This window comes from Hordeum vulgare, chromosome 5H, assembly GCF_904849725.1.
Source record: "Hordeum vulgare subsp. vulgare chromosome 5H, MorexV3_pseudomolecules_assembly, whole genome shotgun sequence".
In the NCBI taxonomy this organism is placed as follows: domain Eukaryota; kingdom Viridiplantae; phylum Streptophyta; class Magnoliopsida; order Poales; family Poaceae; genus Hordeum; species Hordeum vulgare.
In genome coordinates, this window is record NC_058522.1 from 517,348,468 (window position 1) to 517,370,295 (window position 21,828).

At 45.7% G+C, this 21,828-nt stretch overlaps 1 protein-coding gene across 1 annotated transcript; it reads right to left on the minus strand.

The window, feature by feature from the left end:
* Window positions 1-228: 228 nt before the first annotated feature.
* Window positions 229-3,589, minus strand: LOC123452018 (wall-associated receptor kinase 5-like). The gene is made up of 3 exons (XM_045128590.1): window positions 2,515-3,589; window positions 1,969-2,115; window positions 229-1,558 (listed from the first exon to the last, which is right to left on the minus strand). Exons 1-3 carry the CDS (start codon window positions 3,506-3,508, stop codon window positions 336-338), a joined length of 2,364 nt encoding a protein of 787 aa, XP_044984525.1. The 5' UTR covers window positions 3,509-3,589; the 3' UTR covers window positions 229-335.
* Between the last annotated feature and the right edge of the window lie 18,239 nt (window positions 3,590-21,828).

Genomic DNA, 21,828 nt, shown 5'->3' on the forward strand with positions numbered 1-21,828 from the left:
CACGTAGTGTTGGCGTGTGTGCGTGCGCGTGTGTGTAGTTGTGCGTGTGTGTGTAGTTGTGCGTGTGTGCATAACGGGTGTGTGTAGTTGTGCGTGTGTGCGTGCGCGCACGCGCATGCGCGTGGTGTTGGTGCGTTGTGCGTCTGTACTGGTTTATGACCTGTTTCATGTAATTAAGGCTAAAAGAAAGAAAATGAATGTAATACATCGTCCATTTGACTCCAGAAAACAAATATACACAAGCATTGCAATTATATTTTCACTAAAAACACACTTATTTCAAAGATAAGGATAAAAAACGCATCATGCATAGATTTAGTCACAAGAAAAAAACCCTATCGAGGGTACCTCGCAGAAAACATGAACTCTTCTTCTAGGCTGTAACATCTGCTCGCGTCCTCTGTGTTTGTTCTTCCGGTAGCTGATGGATAACTCAGTGCAACATGTTTCTCCTTACATGTTTTTGCTGCTAAATCTTCAACAGCATGCTCCTCCGGTGCACGCAGGGCCTCCAATGCCATCTCCACCTGCCTCATAGTTGGTCGCTCCTCTCCTCTTAATTTTATGCATGACAGAGCTAGAGCGGCTGCTTCTTCGACTTCCCTACCTCCCTCCTCTACAACCTGCGGATCCACTATTTTGTACAGATTGCCCTCTGCAAGTAATGCAGCAAAATGTGCAGCAAGACCATCACCTTCAGAGGATACATACAAAGTTGGCTTCTTCCTAGTAAGCAACTCAATAAGAAGGACTCCAAAACTATAAACGTCACTCTTATCTGACAGTCGACCTGTGTAATAGTACATAGGGTCCAAATACCCTCTAGTTCCTTGCACTAAAGTTGTTGTTACCCCTGTTTGATCCATAAGAATATACCTCGAAGTTCCAAAATCCGACACTTTGGCTGTCATGGCATCGTTAAGAAGTATATTGGAAGGCTTGATATCTCTATGTACTACGGGGGCTGAAATACCAGAATGGAGGTAAGCAAGAGCTTTGCCTATTTCACTTGCGATCCTTAACCTATCTCTCCAAGGCAGTGACTTGAGTGATTCTTTGTGAAGATGATCGTTGAGGGTTCCATTGGAAATGAACTCATAGGCCAATAAAGGAACTTCTGTCTCAAGGCAACAACCATGAAGCCTCACAATATTCTTATGATTGATCTGGGAGAGTATGGCAACTTCATTTATAAACTCATCTATTTCTCTCTTCACCACGATCTTTGATTTCTTGATGGCGACAACATGCAAGTCCGACAAAATCCCTTTGTAGACAGTGCCATGCCCTCCACCGCCAACCTTACGTGCTTGGTCAAAATTGTTGGTGGCCTTCTCTAGCTCCGCTAATGGAACGATCATCCTCTCTGCAATGTCTGTCCTATGAGATACCAATTGCTTCAACAGTTGCCCACGGTTTTGACTGAACAATTTCCTCCTCAACATATTCACCTTGCGTTGCTTGAAATCACGGATTAATATGATTGCTCCAAAAACCAAAATTAGAAGGCATGGACCACTAGCAACCGATAAGCCAATGATTAAACCCGGGTTGTGACCTGAAATAATTAACATCAATTTCTTTGGCCATTGTTTGCATGCACTATGTAACATAATACTACCTCCGTCCCAAAATTCTTGTCTTAGATTTGTTTAGATATGAATGTATCTAGTCAAGTTTTAGTATTTAGATACATCTATTTCTAGACAAAGCTAAGACAAGAATTTTGGAACGGAGGGAGTAATATAGTACTCCCTCCGTTCCTAAATATAAGTCTTTTTAAATATTTTACTAGGGGACTACATACGGAACAAAATTAATGAATCTATATTTTAAAATATATCTATATACATCCGTATGTAATCCCTTATGAAAACCTCTAGAAAGACTTATATTTAGGAACCGAGGGAGTACAATGTACAGCTGCCCATAAAAAAACAGAATGTACGACAAACGTGGTGTTCATACCTGTGTTTATCGTGGGCTTGACGCAACCATTGCGTACTTTGGGGTTCCCGTAAGTTCCTTCCGGGCACCTACAATGGAACTTCCCTGGTAGTTCTTCACAATCGCCGAAGCACCCATTTTCTTCTTTCCTATCACATTCTTTGATATCTGTATATAAATTGATCCATGTTATGTTTTTATTTATTTTTTAAAGGTAGAAACCAGATATGTCTTGTTTAAAACAAGGCACGCAGAATTCAAGTAAAAGACAAAGTCTGACATGCCCCTAGATCAAGATTCTCACTCATTTTCATTTGCACACATGCTAAAGTCTGACATGACAGGTTGCTTAAAATATTTATTTCTAACTTGATACTCTCTGTTTTTAAATACATATAATTTCTTTTTAGTTATTTCACTATAAAGTACAAACGAATCTATACAGACATAATTTAAAGGATGGATTCATTCACTTTGCTCTATGTAGTTTGTATTAAAATATACAAAAAGACTTATATTTACGAACGGAGGGAATAGATGGCAAAGCCGTTAAAGAAAACAAGGTACCTTGGCATCCATCGGTGAGGTAAGGGTTGCCCTGGTAACCCTCCTTGCATTGACATGAGTAGCCTCTAAGTGTATAATAAGCCTCGTCTCTGCACTCACTGTTGGTGCTCTTGCAAATGCTCCGGGCAGCGTCGAGAGGGCATGCACGGGTGTCGTAGTCAGTCGTTGCCGCGCCGTGCGGCACGGCCCACTGGAGAATGACGGGGACACGCCGCAGACCTGCTTTCGGCCGTGGGGAATGCTCTGGGTCGTTGAGATACGTGGCAATATCTTGGCTCAGCCAGCCCGTCTCGGCGATGATCACGTTCAGCGGCAAGTCACCGCCGGCGGCTACGTCCACCTTCGGCCCTGGGCCGCCATCGTCGAGGTCCAGCCGCCTGATGCGCACGTCGTAGGAGGCGTCGTCGATGGGGATGCTCGACTGGCAGCAACCGATGTTGGAGCAGATCTTGCCGTCGGGAGCAAACGCGCCGGTGACCAGCTGTCCGTCGTTGGTGGCAGAGCAGAAGGAGGCGCAGCCGCTGACGATGCTGCCATCCCGGACCAGCGTCGCCTGCACGTTGCACCCCGTGAGGATGAACTCGTTGAAGTCCGGCAGCAGCACGTACGGGTACGGCGGCGGTTCCACGCCAACGCGGTCGGCCCCGAGCCTCCACCGGCCGCGCCCGGTGCTGGTGCTCACGTTCAGCGCGTGGCTGCTGCGGACGCGCATCGTGTTGTTCTCCAGGAAGATGTCTGCGACCTCGAATTCGCCGTCACCGAGGAGCAGCCGCGGGGGCGTGCTCCTGCGGTCGCAGGTGAGCTTGAACTCCGGCTGCCTGTAGCAGTGAGGCGGCCCCATGCCGAACGGGTATGGCACCTTGACGTCGCCGCAGGTGGTGTTGCAGTCCGGCGCCACCGCAGTCGGCAAGCGAACCGCGGCCGCCATGCCCATGTACACGGAGAGCAGCAGCGCTACTGCGATTACCATGGGCACCGACTTCCTTGGCATCATATATATTTGGTGCTTCTTCTTGCTTGAGCTTCACTGTTGTGCTACGGTTAACTCTAAGATATATACGCACACTGTTGAGCATTCCAGGCCATCCGCGTCGACCATTTCTTTTTTATATATAGATCCGCGTTGAGAAGTTGCACACACCAAACACGCGCTCAATTATGAGCCGAATGATGGGTTTTACTTTTCTCGTGTCGTTCACTTTGCCATAGAGTGCTCACCCTGAAATTAAGAGTTGTTGATGTAACAGAGAGTTGTTTATCTAGTGTGAAAGGAACATCCCGGGCATGAATCCACCGTCCGTTTATTCTTTGGGATGCATGCTACTTCTTCGTTATTGTCTGTTGAGTATATTGATTAGTTAGGAAAGATAAGATAGAGTAGAAATTATTCTGTTTTGTCTTGCATTTCAAGTTGATCATGTATTCCTATATACATGCGCATGAGGCTCAAACAATACAACAAATATTGCACCAATCCTCTACTCCCGTTCAATATGGTATCAGCCGCGAGTTTCTTGACCTAACCGCCACCACCACTTCCGCCATGTGCGTCGCCCCCGGGGCGGTCGGCCTCCATGACCGCCCCCAGGGGCCGCGCCGCCCGTACCTTCCTGTTGACCGGTGATGTTTGTTGTGTATCCCTTGCAACGGTGTCAGGAAATAGTTGTGTAGACGGCACCAGGAATCCTTCAGCTACGGCTACGCCTTAAGGGACTTCCTAGGCAAGTATGCAAAGGATTTCCCCCGTGGCCTTGGAGCCTTGCGTTGGTGTTCCCTTGAAGCGGAAAGGGTGATGTAGCACAGCGACGGTAAGTATTTCCCTCAGTTTGAGAACCAAGGTATCAATTCGGCGGAAGAGTATCTCAAGATCCTGCACAAACACAAAACCTTGCACCCAACGCTATGAAGGCGTTGTCAATCCCTTATAGATTGTTTGTCAAGTGAGAACTGAAAGCAACAAAGTAAGAAAGCAAAGTAAAAGCGAAGTTGTAAACGATGGATGTGAATAGACCCAGGGGCCGTAGTGTTTACTAGTGGCTTCTCTCATGAAAGCAAGTAGACGGTGGGTGAACAAATTACTGTCGAGCAATTGATAGAACCACGCAAAGTCGTGACGATATCTATGCAATGATTATGTCTATAGGCATCACGTCCAAAACAAGTAGACCGATACTTTCTGCATCTACTACTATCACTCCACACGTCGACTGCTATCCAGCATGCATCTAGTGTATTAAGTCCATAAGAACAGAGTAACGCCTTAAGCAAGACGACATGATGTAGAGGGATAATCTCAAACCAATGATAAAACCCTCATCTTTTTACCCTTGATGGCAACTACTTGATGTGTGCCTTGCTGCCCCTACTGTCACTGGGAAAGGTCACCACATGGTAGAACCCAAAACCAAGCACTTCTCCCATTGCAAGAATCATAGATCTAGTTGGCCAAACAAAATCCAAGACTCGGAGAGACTTACAAGGATATCAAATCATGCATATAAGAAATCAGCAAAGACTCAAATATATATCATAGATAATCTGATCACAAATCCACAATTCATGGGATCTCGACAAACACACCGCCAAAGAAGATTACATCGGATAGATCTCCATGAAGATCATGGAGAACTTTGTATTGAAGATCCAAGAGAGAGAAGAAGTCATCTAGTTACTAACTACGGACCCGTAGGTCTGAAGTGAACTATTCACGAGTCATTGGAGGGGCGATGATGATGATGAAGAAGTCCTCCAACTCCAAAGTCCCCTCCGGCATGGCCCCGGGAAGGGTCTCAAGATGAGATCTCACGGAAACGGAAGCTTGCGGCGGCGGAGAAGTATTTTCGAGGCTCTCCTGATTTTTTGCGGAATATTTGGAAATTTATAGGCCAAAGACCTAGGTCAGGGGGCGGCCAGGAAGGCCACAAGCCTGCCCACCGCCGCCTCCCCCCTGGTGACGGAGTGGGGGCTTGTGGGCTCCCTGGAGTCCACCTGGCTTGGCCCAAAAGCCCCTGGTCTTCTTCTGTTCGGGAAAAAATCATTTTGGGTTTTTTATTCCGTTTGGACTCTGTTCCAAAATCAGATCTAAAAAGAGTCAAAAACACGGAAAAAACAGGAACTGGCACTTGACACTGAATTAATAAGTTAGTCCCCAAAAAGATATAAAAGGTACATAAAACAACCAAACAAGACAAGGTAACAGCGTGAAACCATCAAAAATTATAGATGCGTTTGAGACGTATCAACCGGCTGCCCTTGAGAGTCTTTTTCCCGATCTCTTGATCCGGATTTTCTCTCTCATGTCGGTCTCTTGATCGGCGCTCTTTCTTTTTGGTTTTTCGATCTAAGATCGGTTTGCGTCGCCTGCCGCCGCCGTCGTCCACCGCGCCTCTACTTCGACATCGGCGAGATCCTGCCTCTACGGCGACGCGGCAGCCCCTTCTGGCCGTCAACCGCATGTCTTCCCGTCGTCGTCCTGCACCGGCCACGCGGCGCACGGTCCACTCCGCCGTCCCCGCTCGTCGACTTCATGTGATATGCGTCGCGCCGTCTCCTTTGGTGCGGGAACGCCATCATCCGCGCCGGTCTTCGTCACGTTGTCGGGTTCTTCCTCGCCTACTTCGAGAATCGCCGTCGCGTATCTACCCAGCCGTCGCCGTCGCCGCCGCCTTCTTAAGGCCGCCGTCGCCGCCGACGCCGCTCTCCCTTTGTGCCGCAACTCGCTCAACCGAGCCGCGCCTCCCGTTCACCTCCTTCATCTTCGTCCAGCACCAGCTCCTCGCCAGCGTCGAAGTCGTCTACCCCGACTCCTCGACATGACGTCCAGCTTGTGCAGATCCATCATCTCCGCATGCCCCGTGCTGGCAACATCGACGTGTGCCTTCGTCCCCGGTGTGTTCCCAGGCCTGGCAAGCCTGTAGCTACGCATCGTCAACATCGACTTCGTCCGTCTACGTATGCGCGGTGCTGGCAACACCGATGCGTGCCTTCGTCCATGATGTGTCCTCGGGCTTGGCAAACCCGACGAGACGCGTCGTCAACTACGTCTTCTTCCCGGCGCACCACTTCTTCAACACCACTGCACCCCATGACTAACTCGGTGCCTCCTTGCGCCCGCGGCTCCTCGACGGCTTCCTCGACACTGGCTACCCTGACTCGACATCGACCACGACGTTCTTTGCACGGCTACCTCGACCAGGGATACACGGCCCTACGCTCTCGGCTACCTCGACATTGGCACAAAGGGCTACCGCCTATCTCGCGCAACCTCATAGGTTTCCACTCTAGCCACAACTACTGCGATGCATCGACCGTTACGACTGTGGGGGGATGACCGTTGGCTTACCTTCTCCAGTCTCACCGTCCGTGTCGCTACCGTTGTGACTGCGGGGGGATGTTGAGTATATTGATTATTTAGGAAAGATAAAATAGACTAGGAATTATTTTGGCTTGTCTTGTACTCCAAGTTGATCATGTACTCCTATAAATATGTCCATGAGGCTTAAGCAGTACAACAACTATTCCACCAATCCTCTACTCCCGTTCAACATTGTCAAATTGTTTCGTTTGGTTTTCTTCTTAACGATAAGTCTCTGCAATTGCATTATGGATGTCCGTTTCCTCAAGATTCAGGCATACACTTATTACCACTATGAAAAACTCCTTTTTTGTTGTTGTTGATGAGTTGGGCCATATTTCCCAGATCCAGACTCCTCCAGCGCCTAACCCACCCCACCCCACGACCTCCTCTGTGTTGCGGCGCCGCGCCGCACCGAGGAGTCCAGCGCGCCCCTCAAGCCCTACTCCCTACATCCCCTCCCCTCCTTTCGTCGTTGTCGGAGGCGTCGCTGGGTAAAGCCCGTGTGGCATGGCGGAGGTGGGGTTCCTGGTGGTTGCAGTCATGGATGTGCAGGCGGTGCCGACCCACATACCTACACCCGCGGTGAGGCACGACGACGGCATCGGAGGCACGTCGGCGGCAGGCGGCCAGCAGCAGGCAATTGACAGCGGTGATGGGGCAGATTGGCTCGATCTGGACACGTGGCCAGGAAGGCTCGATCTACATGTTTTGACATAGGTCGATGGCACCGGACGGCAACAGATTTGTCGTTCCTGCTGCGAGTGGTTTCGCGGCATCGGGGCCTGCGAGGCTATAGAATAATGGCGACGGTCCTAGGATTACTCTTACGTCAAGATGAAGATTTTCCTGACGCATGTCCTAGTGATCTGGCTGGAGTGTCGGGTTCCAGAAGGCTCCCATGGGCGTGTTATGCCTCGAGACTGCTGGATCGGGTGGGATTCGGTCGTGTCCATTGGTTATTGTTTAAGAGGGGGCGGCGCGAAGCTCTGCTATCTGTTGCCTTCGGGAGTTATGTTTTTCTCCATGGTGAAATCAAAGGCGGAGAATATCATGGAAGCCGATGTTGAGGACTGGCAATGGTGATTGGAGCCTACGGCACTAAGGAATTTGCTTGGAGTTTCGGGATTCGTAGCAGTGGCATGTAAGTTGAGGCGACAACATATGTGATTGTCCAAGGTCTTACAATTCAGGATGAAAATCCAAGGTCTGACGTTAATTGGTTGTGCCTAGTAATGGCCTTGTTGAAGACATTGTTTTGAGAGCAGAGATTTTCTCCAGGGTGAAAACCAAGATCTACGATCGGGTGACGACGGTGCTTGTGCACCGTTTACTTCTTTGAGGCATCGATTTTGGAGAACTTGAATTTTAGGTGTTGTTTTGGCGGTGGTTGTACTGCTGCTGCAAGGATTAAAACTCTGTAGCGGGGCTTTTTTTAGCTTCTTTTTTTTTTGGCTGTGTGTAGTCGTAATGTCGTTAGGGTATTGCGTTGTTGAGGAGGCTGGACGTAATTGGTATATTCGTCATATTAATATATTCTTTTTATACAAAATTACCACTAGGAAACTCAAGGGTATTTCCTTTTATGATGAGTGTTTATGCACTTGATATGTAGTGCGAAAAGGTATCTCGATGGACATTACAATCACTTATTGTTGGAATCTCTAGATCCGAATGAATTACAAAATCTTTAGGAATGCAACTCCTTCGATCCAATAATTATGATATTTTGATGCCATGTATGGAGTCCCAACTTTGAGTTACTCACTTAGCAGCCAATTTTGTTTTTATTTATTTTTCCTATTTCATTGGAATATTTACTTCCATATGTTTTAATAAAATTATATAGTAGGCCCTTGCCTTACAGTGATTCCCTGAAATGAAGTTGTGTACAACTTCACATGGTTTACCACCCTTCCTTCCCTCCTCCCGTCGTCACCGATGCATCGCGCCGGCCCTTGGTCAGGCGGCCCCGATGGCGTCAGGCCTCCGGTCTTTGCCCTCCTGGCTCGACTGGCGCGGGGCAGCCCGGGGCCTATGTTGCATCTCGGCGGCAACGGTCCGGCGCGGCGACGGGGCTCCCCTTGGTGCGGCGCGGGTGGTCTCGGTGGTGGTGGTACTGTCGTTGGTGGCTGGCGGTGGTGGCGGCGCTCTGGCCCTGCTGGCCCAGATCTGGCCCCTCGGGCATGATCTGTGTCAGGTCGGGCCTTCCTCGTCGCCTCTGGTTGGTCTGCGGCGTGTCTCACGGTGGTAATGATAGCGTTGACGTCGCGCTGCTGCAATGTGATGATGGGAGCTTCACGGGCTTGTCCATGCCCGACTGAGCTTTTGGGCTGCATGAGGGTAGCGGCGATGGTGGCCTACGTGCAGCAGCACGGTGGCGGGGACTTTACGAGCCCCGTGACTTGGCTGGCGCTCGGCCGGGCCTATCTGGCCTAGTGTGTCCCAGTTGTTGTGTCTGGTCGACACACGCCGATGGCGGTGGAGGACGTTCTCAGGGTGGCTGTGCTGTTGCCGCCCTCTGGTCCCAATGGTTTGGTGTGCTCTCGTCATCGTGTCCGGACGGTGACCGTCTTGGATGGTGGAGGTGGTCCCCTCATGCGTGGTTGTCCTCCTGTCGGATCTTGTCTTCGGGTGGTTCGCCTCAGACTAGTTGGCCTTGCTACGTTGGCCATGGTGAGACGACGATGGTGATTACAAGACCGTGGTGACGTTTGTTGGTGGATGGCATGCTTGGTGGAGCGTCTCTGATTGTCCGGGAGGTGGTGGTTTGGGGGTCGGGAGAAATCCTTGTCTTTTGACACTGACACGGTGACGCTTGAGAGTGTCACCCTTCCTTCCTGAAGGGTGTCGGGTGTTCCTCCTCCCCACGCCCCGGAGCGTATCGGGGGAAACCCTAGGACCTGTCCGGGCAGCAGTGTCGTCATCATCATTATCCTTCTTGAAGGTGTTGCTTGGTACGCGATGGATCAAGGTGTTTGGATCGTGGTGGGAATATTCCGGAGGAGACACAACGGTTGCGGGTCATTATCGTTTTTGTTAAGCCGTCGGTGTTGGCATTGTTTTCTCTTTCTTTTGTTTTAAGCGTGGATGTGGTGTTTGCCCCAATAGTGATTTCATATATATATAGTGGGGAAAAGCCTATTTTGAGAAAATAAAATTAGCACGACCGCGCGTCTGTTGAAGATGCTCTAAGCATGCTTGTATGCTTTACTTTTCAAGAAGGAAACAGAATGTTAGCCAACACATATGAATGCATGTTTTCTCCATGCGTAGCGTGAGAGGTTAGATATTCCATGCTTTTGGGAAAGCTGCGCGGTTGGCAAGGTGTGTACTAGACACACAGAGGCGGAGGCAGTGGAGGGCGAGCGGGGGCCAGACCCCCCTATGCTTCGGCCACCCCCAACTAAGTGCATCGGGGACTAGGCTTAATTATCCGGCCATAAGTCCATTAGTAAAGATATGTATGGATTAAATTTTTATCAAGCCCAAAACGACAAGGGTCAGGGCTGCACATTCTCACTGTATGTACGCATTCAGCAATCCACCATCGGCTGGATAGATCACTACGATCAACACACAAACCTGCACTCACGCTGTTGAGACAGTTAGCTTCCTGGCTTTTTTTCTCCGTGACACGCCAGGTCTTCACTATCGTCGGCCATGTCGGGCGTCGCGCAATATTTCTTCTTCGCCGCTTGATGATTCGTGAAACTGTCGCCGGCCGCGCATCATTCGAGTACAAGAGCAGGACCAGCCGGACGGCACCGCCTTTAGCCCAAACCCAATTTTTAACTTGATCCTATCCCGTGATCAAAGAAGGAGGTGTTAATGTATTATTGTCTATACAAGTTCATATTATTGTAGTTGTCACTTTTCAATTTGATTCAACTAATCAACTAATCAACTATTAATTGTTAGTATATTTTATCACTTGTCAGATCAATTACAAATTACGTATTTGTTTACTATTAATATTATAACTGCATAGGTCATGAAGAGGAAGACGTTTACCGATAAGTAATTTTGTCAAACCAATTGCTGCAAACTCTAACTCTACAGTTGAAAATGCAAATGCAACCACGAAGGTAGACATCACAGAGCAACCCATGCCATGACGCCAAGATCTAAGGTATGGTACATCATTTTTAGATTTATATGATTTACAAGTTAATAATTTTGTTAGATTGAGTACAGAAGTACAAATTACATTCTATTAGTATTTAGGAACTTCCATCACATTAATCATCATATATAAATGGAAAATTACACAAGGAAAAAACCAAAAGATCATACGATACTTCAGTTTAATTAGATTTATATTTTTTGTTTACGTTTTAATAATGAATACAAATAAGGGTCACTCTATCATGTTTAATGCAAATTTTATTAAAAAGATGGAACAACTATCGGACATAATAGCCAAAATCAGTTCATTTGATATTCAAACCCCGGTCAATATATGATAGTTGCAATACAAATTTCGAGATGTGGAATGCAAAGGACCCCCTATAATATAGGTTTCAGTTACCTTGCACCTTCAAGTGCCACTTTGCCATCATAGTCTTCTTCCCCCCCCCCCCCCCCCCCCATGCTTAAATCGTGGATCCGCCCCTGTAGACACACGAAGAGTTTACTAACATCCACATCATCCCTTAGAAAGCACCGTGTTTGGTACTGGTAGTAGTATTTTTTAGTTGGCAGTGCTGTGAGTTTGCTTAGATGGTTTGTTATGTCTGTGCTTCAGGGGGTAGCTGATTTTTCTGCCTCTTGCTATTTTTGTCCATCAACTATTAATACCGAATATTTTTGTGTCTAGGAATGCTTCCGTGCTGGTATCTTCTTGAATGGTCGTCAGGTGAACACTAATGATTCATATCTGAGTAGATATGCAACGGTGCTTATGGTTACTAGTCGTCAACTCGTGCATTCGCACGGGCTAAAAATAATATTATCTTACAATCCATATTATGATCATGTATTGATTTTTGATTGTGTTGTGATGTGTGGCAATCCTTTACATCCAGATAGGTTTAGAGACACTAGAATGCTATAAATTAGGATGTATATTGGTAGGTCATATGAAATCATCATATCTAGCGCTTCCAAGCTCATGTATTTTATGGTAACTTACTATGAAAGTATATTGTCGCAAAGTTGACTATATGCAAGACAAATTGAGAATGTAAGTATTATTATTTTCAATGTACTGTGGGAGTACGTTCGCTAAACAAAACTTTGTTATTGTCATTTCGGAAGGATGATGTAGCCTCGATGTTTAGGTGAAATTTAGTGGCTCTCAATATATGAAAAGAGATAGACTATAATGACATATCTTATGTCAATGGGACCAACTGGACCAATATTAAATGATAGGTACTTTTAGAAAGCGAAATAGAGGCACTTTGGGTTTCCTATTGAATGAGGCCTGCTGGAACGGATCCAACCTTTTATTCATGTAACTGTCCAAAAACATGCTATATCAACACAAAATTTATGGCTGTTCTATAATTTTATTTTCATTTAATGTGCATGCTAATATATGTTAATATAGGTCCTAGAACATGTTAATATATGCTAATGCTTTTTTTGTGACTCGGCCACTCGGGCATATAAAATAGTAGTAATTTATGCAACATCTGGCTGTTAATGATGGTTGCATGCATCCTTAAAGTGTGTGAATTAATTTCTCTAATTTCATTTATATCTATATAAAAAAAATTCTAAGTGATGATACAATCATAGAATATTTATATATAATACACTACTAGAAAAACGGTTATAGCTAATATGGACATTAATGACGCACCATGTATGTGGTACATAGCAGTGGCGCACCAGATACAGGTGCGTCATTATTGGACATATTACTAATGACGCACCTGGTGTGCGGTGCGCCATTACTAGTTTTTGTCCTAGCTCCATACCCTTCTCAGACTTAGCAGTAGCGCACCAGGGGAAAGTGCGTCATTACTAATTTTAACTAGTAATGGCGCACCACGCCCACGGTGCGCCACTACTAACAATTTTTTTCAATTCTTTTTTTTCAAAACTAGTAATGGCGCACCACACACCAGGTGCGCCATTAGTAACCCTGGTTACCAATGGCGCATTCTTAGGGGGTGCGCCATTGCTAACCCTCCCCCCACTATAACCCCTACGGACTCTTCCCTCCCCTGTCTCCTCCCCCGAAGGCCCTAACCACCTCCCACCGCCCGGTCCTCCCCCGCCGATTGACCGAGCGCGCTAGGGTTCATCTCCCGCCTCCCAGTCCTCGCCTCCTCCCTCCGACGAGCGAGGGCCTCCTCCGACCCTGATGAGCGCGGATCCGACGCTCTCATCCCGCCAGTCGCTGCCGTCCTCCGCCGCTCGTGAACGAAGGCCGCTGTCATGACTCCTCGTCGCCACCTCCCGCCGTCTCTTCCTGCGTGTGGCCGGCGGCTGCTCTCTGTTGACCTCTGCCTGGGGGTGAGCCTCTCTTCCTTATATCTACGTTCCTTGTCCATTCCTATGTTCCATGTTCCTCTCTCATTCATGCTGCTAGTTACACATGGATGGTGGATAGATGGATGTATGTTGATGTTAGGTAGTACTCCCTATATGATTTGCTTGATGGATGGATGAGTGGTGCTAGTTGCTTGCTAGATGGATGGATGAATGGTGCGACTACGTAGAATTATTAGTCTAAGTTACTATCTCTATAGTAGATAGTAATATTTTCACCTAAAGTTTGTTCAAAGGTTATTCAATCCATCTAAAGTAATATGTGTGGATAGGAGATAGTAGTAGTGTTTATCAGTAATTTTGGTATGAGGGTCTACCAATGCATCTAGGGGTTAAGAGACTTATAATGTTGCTATATCCAAGTGGCCTATGTTTTGGTATAAGAAATTTTGCAATGTGGTTAGGCATGAGAGGTTGTTCATAATATTATCTGTTTTACCCCATCTTTTGTACTTGTTCATTGTTGTTATATACGAGTGGCCTATGTTTTGTCAGAATGTTGATTCATTTTCGTTCCGGCAAATTTCAGGCGTTCCATATGTCCACTTTTTAGTAAATGTCATGCCCAAATTTTCTCTGTTTTAAGAAATGTCTGACGACGAAGAGGAATTCGTTATGTGTGAATACTGCCAAGACAAGCGCGACCTTTGCGACACGCCTTACACTAGTGGGGACAGGGCCTATAGCCCCGGCCCGTAAGGGGCTTTAGTCCCGGTTCACCAACCGGGACTAAAGGGGCGGGACTAAAGGCATAACCTTTAGTCCCGGCCCTGTTCCAAGCCGGGACCAAAGGTGCTCCACGTGGGCGCCTCGGAGCGCCCTCAGGGGCAGGCCCTTTAGTCCCGGGTCTTAACACGGACCGGGACTAAAAAGTTTCAGATTTTGTTTATTTTTGGGTTTTAGGGTTTTAGGGTTTAGGTGTTCGGGAGATTAACGTGATGCCTCGTTTGGTGTTCGGGAATTAGTTTTGATATAATTCTAAATAGAAATAATTATGCATATATATAATATTAACTTATCTTACAAGCGAGCATATATATACAATTATATGGAGATCTGAATTATCGGGACTAGAGCCCGTCTATTCGATTACATGGACCAACATCAGTAATGGCCCCTAGCTACACTAAATCGTCATTTGTCATCTATAGCTTCCGTCCTCAGAAAGGTCGCAAGCTCCTCTGCAACAGCAATCGCGCGTTGCTCTGGTAGGGACTTCTCCCTCATGGCCGTGTACTATATAAGAAGAGGAGATGAATATGAATATCAATAATGATAACAAATAATGACGGGTAAAAATAGAGGTGTGAATGTTCATTGCTTACGTCATATATGTGATCCTTGTGCTCAAAGGTAAACATGCGAATGGTCTCGCAAACATAGTACCCGCATAGATGGGTCGAAGGCATCAACTCTTCCCTTATCAATTTGAATGTCCAACAGAATCCAATGAAAGTTGCACATGTATATATATATATGTGTGTGTGTGTGTGTGTGTGTGTGTAACTTATCAATTCCACTTATAAGTGAATGGACACAACAGAGTAAAGACCCTCACCTGAAGTTGTATGGAAACAGTATGTGGTCACAGAAATTTTGATCTGTTAAAAACCTTAGAAGGTTTTCCTCCGTCTCCTTGGGTTTATCAGTTAGCGTCGCTATATGTATTTTATCTGGGTCAATAAACCCAATATTTAGGATGTTCCTATTTTTACAATCCACAATCTTCATTCTGCATAATAGAGTACAAGTTATATGTAGACAATGAATTGAAATAACTAAGCAAGTTATATGTAGACAACGAATTAAAAAACTTACATACAATAGCAACTCATAAGCGATTTGTCGAGGGCGTCGACATTGTACATCTGGAAGAGTTCATCAAAGTCGATATGGATTTCTTCGGGGCGGCCGTAGTACTCCCGTGGGACACTCACCACGATCATCGTTCTCCCATTCTTTGATTCACTTAAGTACCATGTATGCAAGTAACGCATATTTGTTGGGAGATCATCTTTGCTGACCAAAGGCGCTCCCATGACAAACTGTGGCTTAGGGGCTACCACAGCCTTGGGTAACCTGTCGTCTTGGGAAGCCAGAACGTCTTCAACCGGGATACCCCATTCATCCACCCACTTCTTTGCTAATTCCAAATCTTGCCCCTGCACCAGAGGGGGGACATTCTCGGGTAACACCCTGAGGGGTGGGATCGACTGTTTGGCCTGTTGTCCAAGCTGAGGAACGTCTGATCTTTTTTTGCTTGTAGTTGAACTTGATTTGCTCCCACTTGCACTTGCACGTGATCTGCTCTTTTTCACTTCCTTCTGCAATGTGCGTTTATAGTCATCAGGCTTATGGTGTAAGTCATACTGTGATGGAAGGTTCGTGAAATATTTTGCAAATGCTATTTGCTTCTCGTTGTATTCCGGGCGGGGCTCGGGTTCCTTCTTTTTCATCTGCGCATCATGATGTTCCTTTGCTATCCTGGCATTTTCCTCGGCGGTACGATCATAAGGTCTGATAGGAAGATTAGCATGAGGTACCTTTGGGAGGGGCGACAGTTTGCGCTTTGGGGGGCTCCGTCGCTTAGAAATCATCGGCGGAGCGTTCTTGCTGGCACGCTTCCGCTTAGTATCCGGAGCGGGCGGCGGCGGATACGGACGACCCAAGTCCGGCGGCGGTGATTGAGATGGACTCGTGTTGTGCTGGCCGACGTCATGTGGAGGGCTTGGAGGTGATGGAGGTGTAGGTGACCTGCGACGACTCGGAGGCGGTGTTGTCCTTGGGGCCGATCCTGGAAGCTTGATGTAGTTCTTGTCCCATAGGATGACTCCACCTAGTACTTCTCCGAGTGTCCTCTCATCTTTGGGTCCAGCTATGTCGAGCTCCATATCATGAAACCCCGACATGATTTCATCCACCCCGACTTTAGCAAAGCCAGCTGGAATCTCACGGCCATGCCAGCGTGCATCAGGGCCAGAAGGTAAAGCTTGTCCGACGGCCACCTTCATGGATATGTTCTTGAATTTCTGATGGAGTTCACATGATGTTGACTCCTTGATTCCATCCACGGGGTAGCCGGGACCGCCCTCTATCATTCTTCGTGCATCGTCGGGCGGGGCCTCAGATTCAGCCACGCTGCTGTTCCGCTTAGATGGGGCGCCGGTAATATCGAGTGCAGGATCTTCCTGGCGCGCTACTCCTCTAAGCTCATCAATCTCCTTCTGTTGCTCGTTAATCCTGGCAAGCAACTGGTTGAACTTGTCATTCTCCTCATCCTGCTACCGCTTCTTTGCTCTCGCTCGGCTTCTGTAAGTGTCTTGGTCTCTGGCATACCCAAGCCACCACGGGTAAGAAGGACCGAAGCCTCGCGTTCGTCCTCCATGTTCGTCATTGTCGAGGACCAGTGTGAGCAAATCTTTCTCTCTATCTGCAGTGAACTGTCTTTTTCCCTCCTTAATTTTTTTCACTATCTTTTTCCAATTCTCCCTGGGTATCCTAAGACCGTCACTGCAGATGAGGTCCCCTGTTTCTTCGTCGTACGAACCACCATGCACTAGGAACCAATTTCTTGCTCTCAATTCCCACTCATCACGGAGTGGTTCAGGTATGATGCCTTTAGCTAGCAGATCTTGCTCTTTCTTATCCCACTATGGGATGGCAGTCTCATAGCCCCCTGGCCCCAGCTTGTGGTGATATTTCTTCTTGTCGGCATTTTTCTTGTTCTTTTCTGATAATGCCTGGGCATCTTCTGACTCCTTGTACTCTTGAAATGCCTTCCAGTGGTTCGCCTGCTTGGCTAGATACCCTCGAATACTGGCACTTTGTTTGTCGTCAGATAGTTTTTCCATAGCTTCTTCTTCCAGCTACGGAACAATTCGGCCATCTTCTTTAGAGTCCACTGCTTGACTTTGGCCCTCAGTTTTTTTGCGGCGTCTTCATTATCACATTCTGGCAGGTTGAAATGTGACATAAGATCATTCCAAAGATTATCTTTGTACCTTTCAGCGACATAGTCACTATCGGCTGCCCCTTTGCGCTTGTTCCACTCCCGAACGCTGATCGGGACGTGATCCCTAACGAGAACTCCGCATTGCTTCTTGAATGTGTCAGCAGCATTCTTAGGAAGCTTGGATTCGCCCGTAGGCAATATCACCTCAAAGGTGTAATGCGTCCGTGCATCCAACTTTCTAGTCGGGCCTCGTTTCGAAGCTTTGCTCGATGTGGAGGCCTAAGAGGGAGAAACATTCGTCAAATGAATGTATATGTATACAATATAGACCTATCTCCAATATTTTTCACATATTACAAGTGATTGTCGAACTTCATATGTATACCTCGCCGGACTTTATTATTTCTCCACCGGCTTCTCCACCGGCTTCTCCATCAGTGGAGCTATCACCTTCTCCGTCATTGGACCTATCTCCTGCCCCATCAGCTTCATCTTCGTGTCGGTCGACCTCCATTCCATATCCGGAGGGGTTTAGATATGACGACGGAGATTCAGCTGGTTCAACGTCGGGGCCGTCTTTGATTATATCTTCGAGAAGTTCTTCCTCTTCGAGGTTCCTGATATGTGGATCCATAGTTCTGCAAAAAACGGACATTTGATTAAGTAATAAACTAACAAACTTCGAAGTGTCATTTTATATAGGAGGATCTTTAGTCCCGGGTCTTGGCTAAAACCTAAACTCTAAAATATGTCTAACGGATTCTCTTAACCTTTAAGGATTTAACAAAATGGCGACATTCTAGATGTGTAGAAAATGATCCTATTTTTCCTGATCTCATATACCCTTCTATATGCCACATTGTCTAGTGTCAAAGGACTTTGTTGAACTTTGTACCAAACAAGAATTATTCTATCAGGAACTCCGTTCCAAAACAACTTTAGTCCCGGGTCGTGGCTCCACCCGGGACTCCTAGATTTCTGCATAGTATTCAAAGTAGGAGTACTTTTCCAATTTGAGCATTCAGTAAGCAAAACCAAATCGTAAAATAAAGTAGTATTCAAATTAGCATGCATTCAATTATAAGCAAAACTACATCATCTCTTTTGTCCGTACATCGTCGAATATTATCACTAATACTCCTCGAATACTATCATACATATAGCATCACTGATACAGCTATAATCGTAGCGCCCGACGGGTATCGTCACGGGCGGTGGACACCCAAAGAGAAGGAACCATCACAGGATCATAGCTCTAGTGAGATCCCTGAAGAACCTGCCAGGTATGCTCGAACCTGCCCTCCAACGCAACCATGTAGCGACGGACGTGCTCATCCTCCTCGCTGACACGGTGACGTACCACCTCCGCGGTGTCTGGAAGCCTCGGCAACGTCACTGGCCCACGCGACCGCCACCAAACAAGGATCGGGTCAACAACGGGTTGGCTCCTCACCAACCTACGCCCTCCGGAAGGTAGCACCTCCCAATACCAGCCGGGAGGAGCCCAGTCCCGGACATGGCCCCTCTGATCAAGCAGGTGTCCTCCGTCGAGTCGACAACGAGGATGCGGGATAGGCATCGTAAAATGAACTAAAAAATAAAATAGTTCTATTAATTTTCTTGCTAAAAATAAACTAATTGTATATATAGTAAAATAAACTATTAACACTTAAGCATATACAATAGCAAAACTAAGCAATAATCAAAGAAACACTAATTAAGCATCTATATACATAGAAATGTCTTCTTCTTCTTCTTCTTCTTCTTCTTCTTTCTTATTTTCTTCTCCGCTTCTTCTTCAACTTCTCTTCTTCTACTTCTCTTCTTCTACTTCTCCTCTTCTTCTATTTTTCATCTTCTTCTCCTCTCCTCCTCTTCTTATTCTCCTTTTTCTTCTTTTCTTCTCCTCCTCTTCTTATTTTCCTTTTTCCTAATCTTATTTTCTTATTTTTGTTCATCTTTCTTCTTCTTGTAACCCTAACCTAATTCTAAATATTACTAACCCTAATAATCTAGCACAAACCTAATAACAATAGGAATTAAATGACAAAAAAAATCTTTTCTTCTTCTTTTTCTTCTTTTCTTCTCCTTTTTCTTCTTTTCTTCTCCTTTTTCTTCTTTTCTTCTCCTTTTCTTCTTTTCTTCTCCTTTTTCTTCTTTTCTTCTCCTTTTTCTTCTTTTCTTCGCTTCTTCTTCTTTTCTTCTCACTTTTCTTCTTTTCTTCTCCTTTTTCTTCTTTTCTTCTCCTTTTTCTTCTTTTCTTCTCCTTTTTCTTCATTTCTTCCCTTTTTCTTCTTTTCTTCTCCTATTTCTTCTTTTCTTCTCCTTTTTCTTCTTTTCTTCTACCGGCCGGAGTGTTGGGGAGGAGGGGGCGGGGGGCTTACCGGCCGAAGGCGTCGACGACGGCGAGGAGGACGGCAGGCGGCGGCGAGGAGGACGGCGGCGGCGAGGAGGACGACGGCGACGGCGAGGAGGATGGCAGGCGGCGGCGAGGAGGACGACGGCGACGGCGAGGAGGATGGCAGGCGGCGGCGAGGAGGACGGCGGGCAGCCTGACGGCGTCGTCGAGTTCGTCGTGGTGCGCGCTGAGCAGGAGAACGAGGAAGAAGAGAGAACGAAATGTGATTTGGGTTGGAAATTTTCTAACTCCCGCTTATATAGGTGGACCTTTAGTCCCGGTTCGGGGCTCGAACCGGGACTAAAGACACCCTTTAGTCCCGGGTGGAGCCACGACCCGGGACTAAAGGCCCTTTTTCGGCAGACCAAGAGGCGGGAAGCAGGGGCCTTTAGTCCCGGGTCGGGGCTCGAGCCGGGACTAAAGACACCCTTTAGTCCCGGGTGGAGCCACGACCCGGGACTAAAGGCCCGTGCTCGGCAGGCGGCAGGCGAGGGGCTTTAGTCCCGGGTCGTGGCTCCACCCGGGACTAAAGCCCCTCCGCTGGCTGCACTATAAGTTTAGTCCTACATCACCCAACGAGGGGGACTAACACTAGTTTATAAGCCCCGTCGCAGCATCTCTATCGAGCTCCTCTCTAAAGCAGGCTTACGGGCCTAAACTGACTGTAAATTTAAAAATTGAAACTATATTTGAAATTATGGAGAAAATTAAACCTGAATTCGAAGTGAGGTCACATTGAATTTAGGTTTAATTTTCTCTATAAATTCTCATATAGTTTCAATTTTTTTCTATTTTCAAAATTAAATATTTTGTTATTTTCAATTAAAAACTATGTTTATTAAAATTCTTTTTGCATATTTGAGAATTTGACAAAACTATGATAATGAAAAGTGTTTGAAATTGAATAAATAATTCAAAACTATTTTCTATTTTCAAAATTAATTATTTTGACTATCCAAACTATTAACTACTTTGTTATTTTCAATTAAAAACTATGTTTATTAAAATTCTTTTTTGCATATTTGAGAATTTGACAAAACTATGATAATGAAAAAGTGTTTGAAATTAAATAAATAATTCAAAACTATTTTCTATTTTCAAAATTAATTATTTTGACTATCCAAACTATTAACTATTTTGTTATTTTCAATTAAAAACTATGTTTATTGAAATTCTTTTGCATATTTGAGAATTTCACAAAACTATGATAATGAGAAGTGTTTGAAATTGAATAAATAATTCAAAACTATTTTCTATTTTCAAAATTAATTATTTTGACTATCCAAACTATTAACTATTTTGTTATTTTCAATTAGAAACTATGTTTATTAAAATTCTTTTTGCATATTTGAGAATTTGACAAAACTATGATAATGAAAAGTGTTTGAAATTGAATAAATAATTCAAAACTATTTTCTATTTTCAAAATTAATTATTTTGACTATCCAAACTATTAAATATTTTGTTATTTTCAATTAAAAACTATGTTTATTAAAATTCTTTTTGCATATTTGAGAATTTGACAAGAGGACTCGAGTCGTGGGTCGGGGCTCGAGCCAGGACTAAAGACACCCTTTAGTCATGGGTGGAGCCACGACCCGGGACTAAAGGCCCGTGCTCGGCAGGCGGTAGGCGAGGGGCTTTAGTCCCGGGTCGTGGCTCCACCCGGGACTAAAGCCCCTCCGCCGGCTGCATGATAAGTTTAGTCCCACCTCGCCCAGCGAGGGGGACTAACACTAGTTTGTAAGCCCCGTCGCAGCATCTCCATCGAGCTCCTCTCTAAAGCAGGCTTACGGGCCTAAACTCACTGTAAATTTGAAAACTGAAACTATATTCGAAATTATGGAGAAAATTCAACCTGAATTCAAATTGAGGTCACTTTGAATTTCGGTTGAATTTTCTCTATAAATTCTCATATAGTTTCAATTTTTTTCTATTTTCAAAATTAATTATTTTGACTATCCAAACTATTAACTATTTTGTTATTTTCAATTAAGAACTATGTTTATTAAAAATTCTTTTTGCATATTTGAGAATTTGACAAAACTATGAAAATGAAAAGTGTTTGAAATTGGATAAATAATTCAAAACTATTTTCTATTTTCA

Excerpts from the sequence above, each read along its gene's own strand:
- LOC123452018 (XM_045128590.1), bottom strand. The coding sequence starts at position 3,508 with ATGATGCCAAGGAAGTCGGTGCCCATGGTAATCGCAGTAGCGCTGCTG. Across the intron at positions 2,116-2,514 it reads CCTCACCGATGGATGCCAAG|ATATCAAAGAATGTGATAGG; the intron begins GTACCTTGTTTT and ends ATTTATATACAG. Across the intron at positions 1,559-1,968 it reads CAAGCCCACGATAAACACAG|GTCACAACCCGGGTTTAATC; the intron begins GTATGAACACCA and ends TAATTATTTCAG.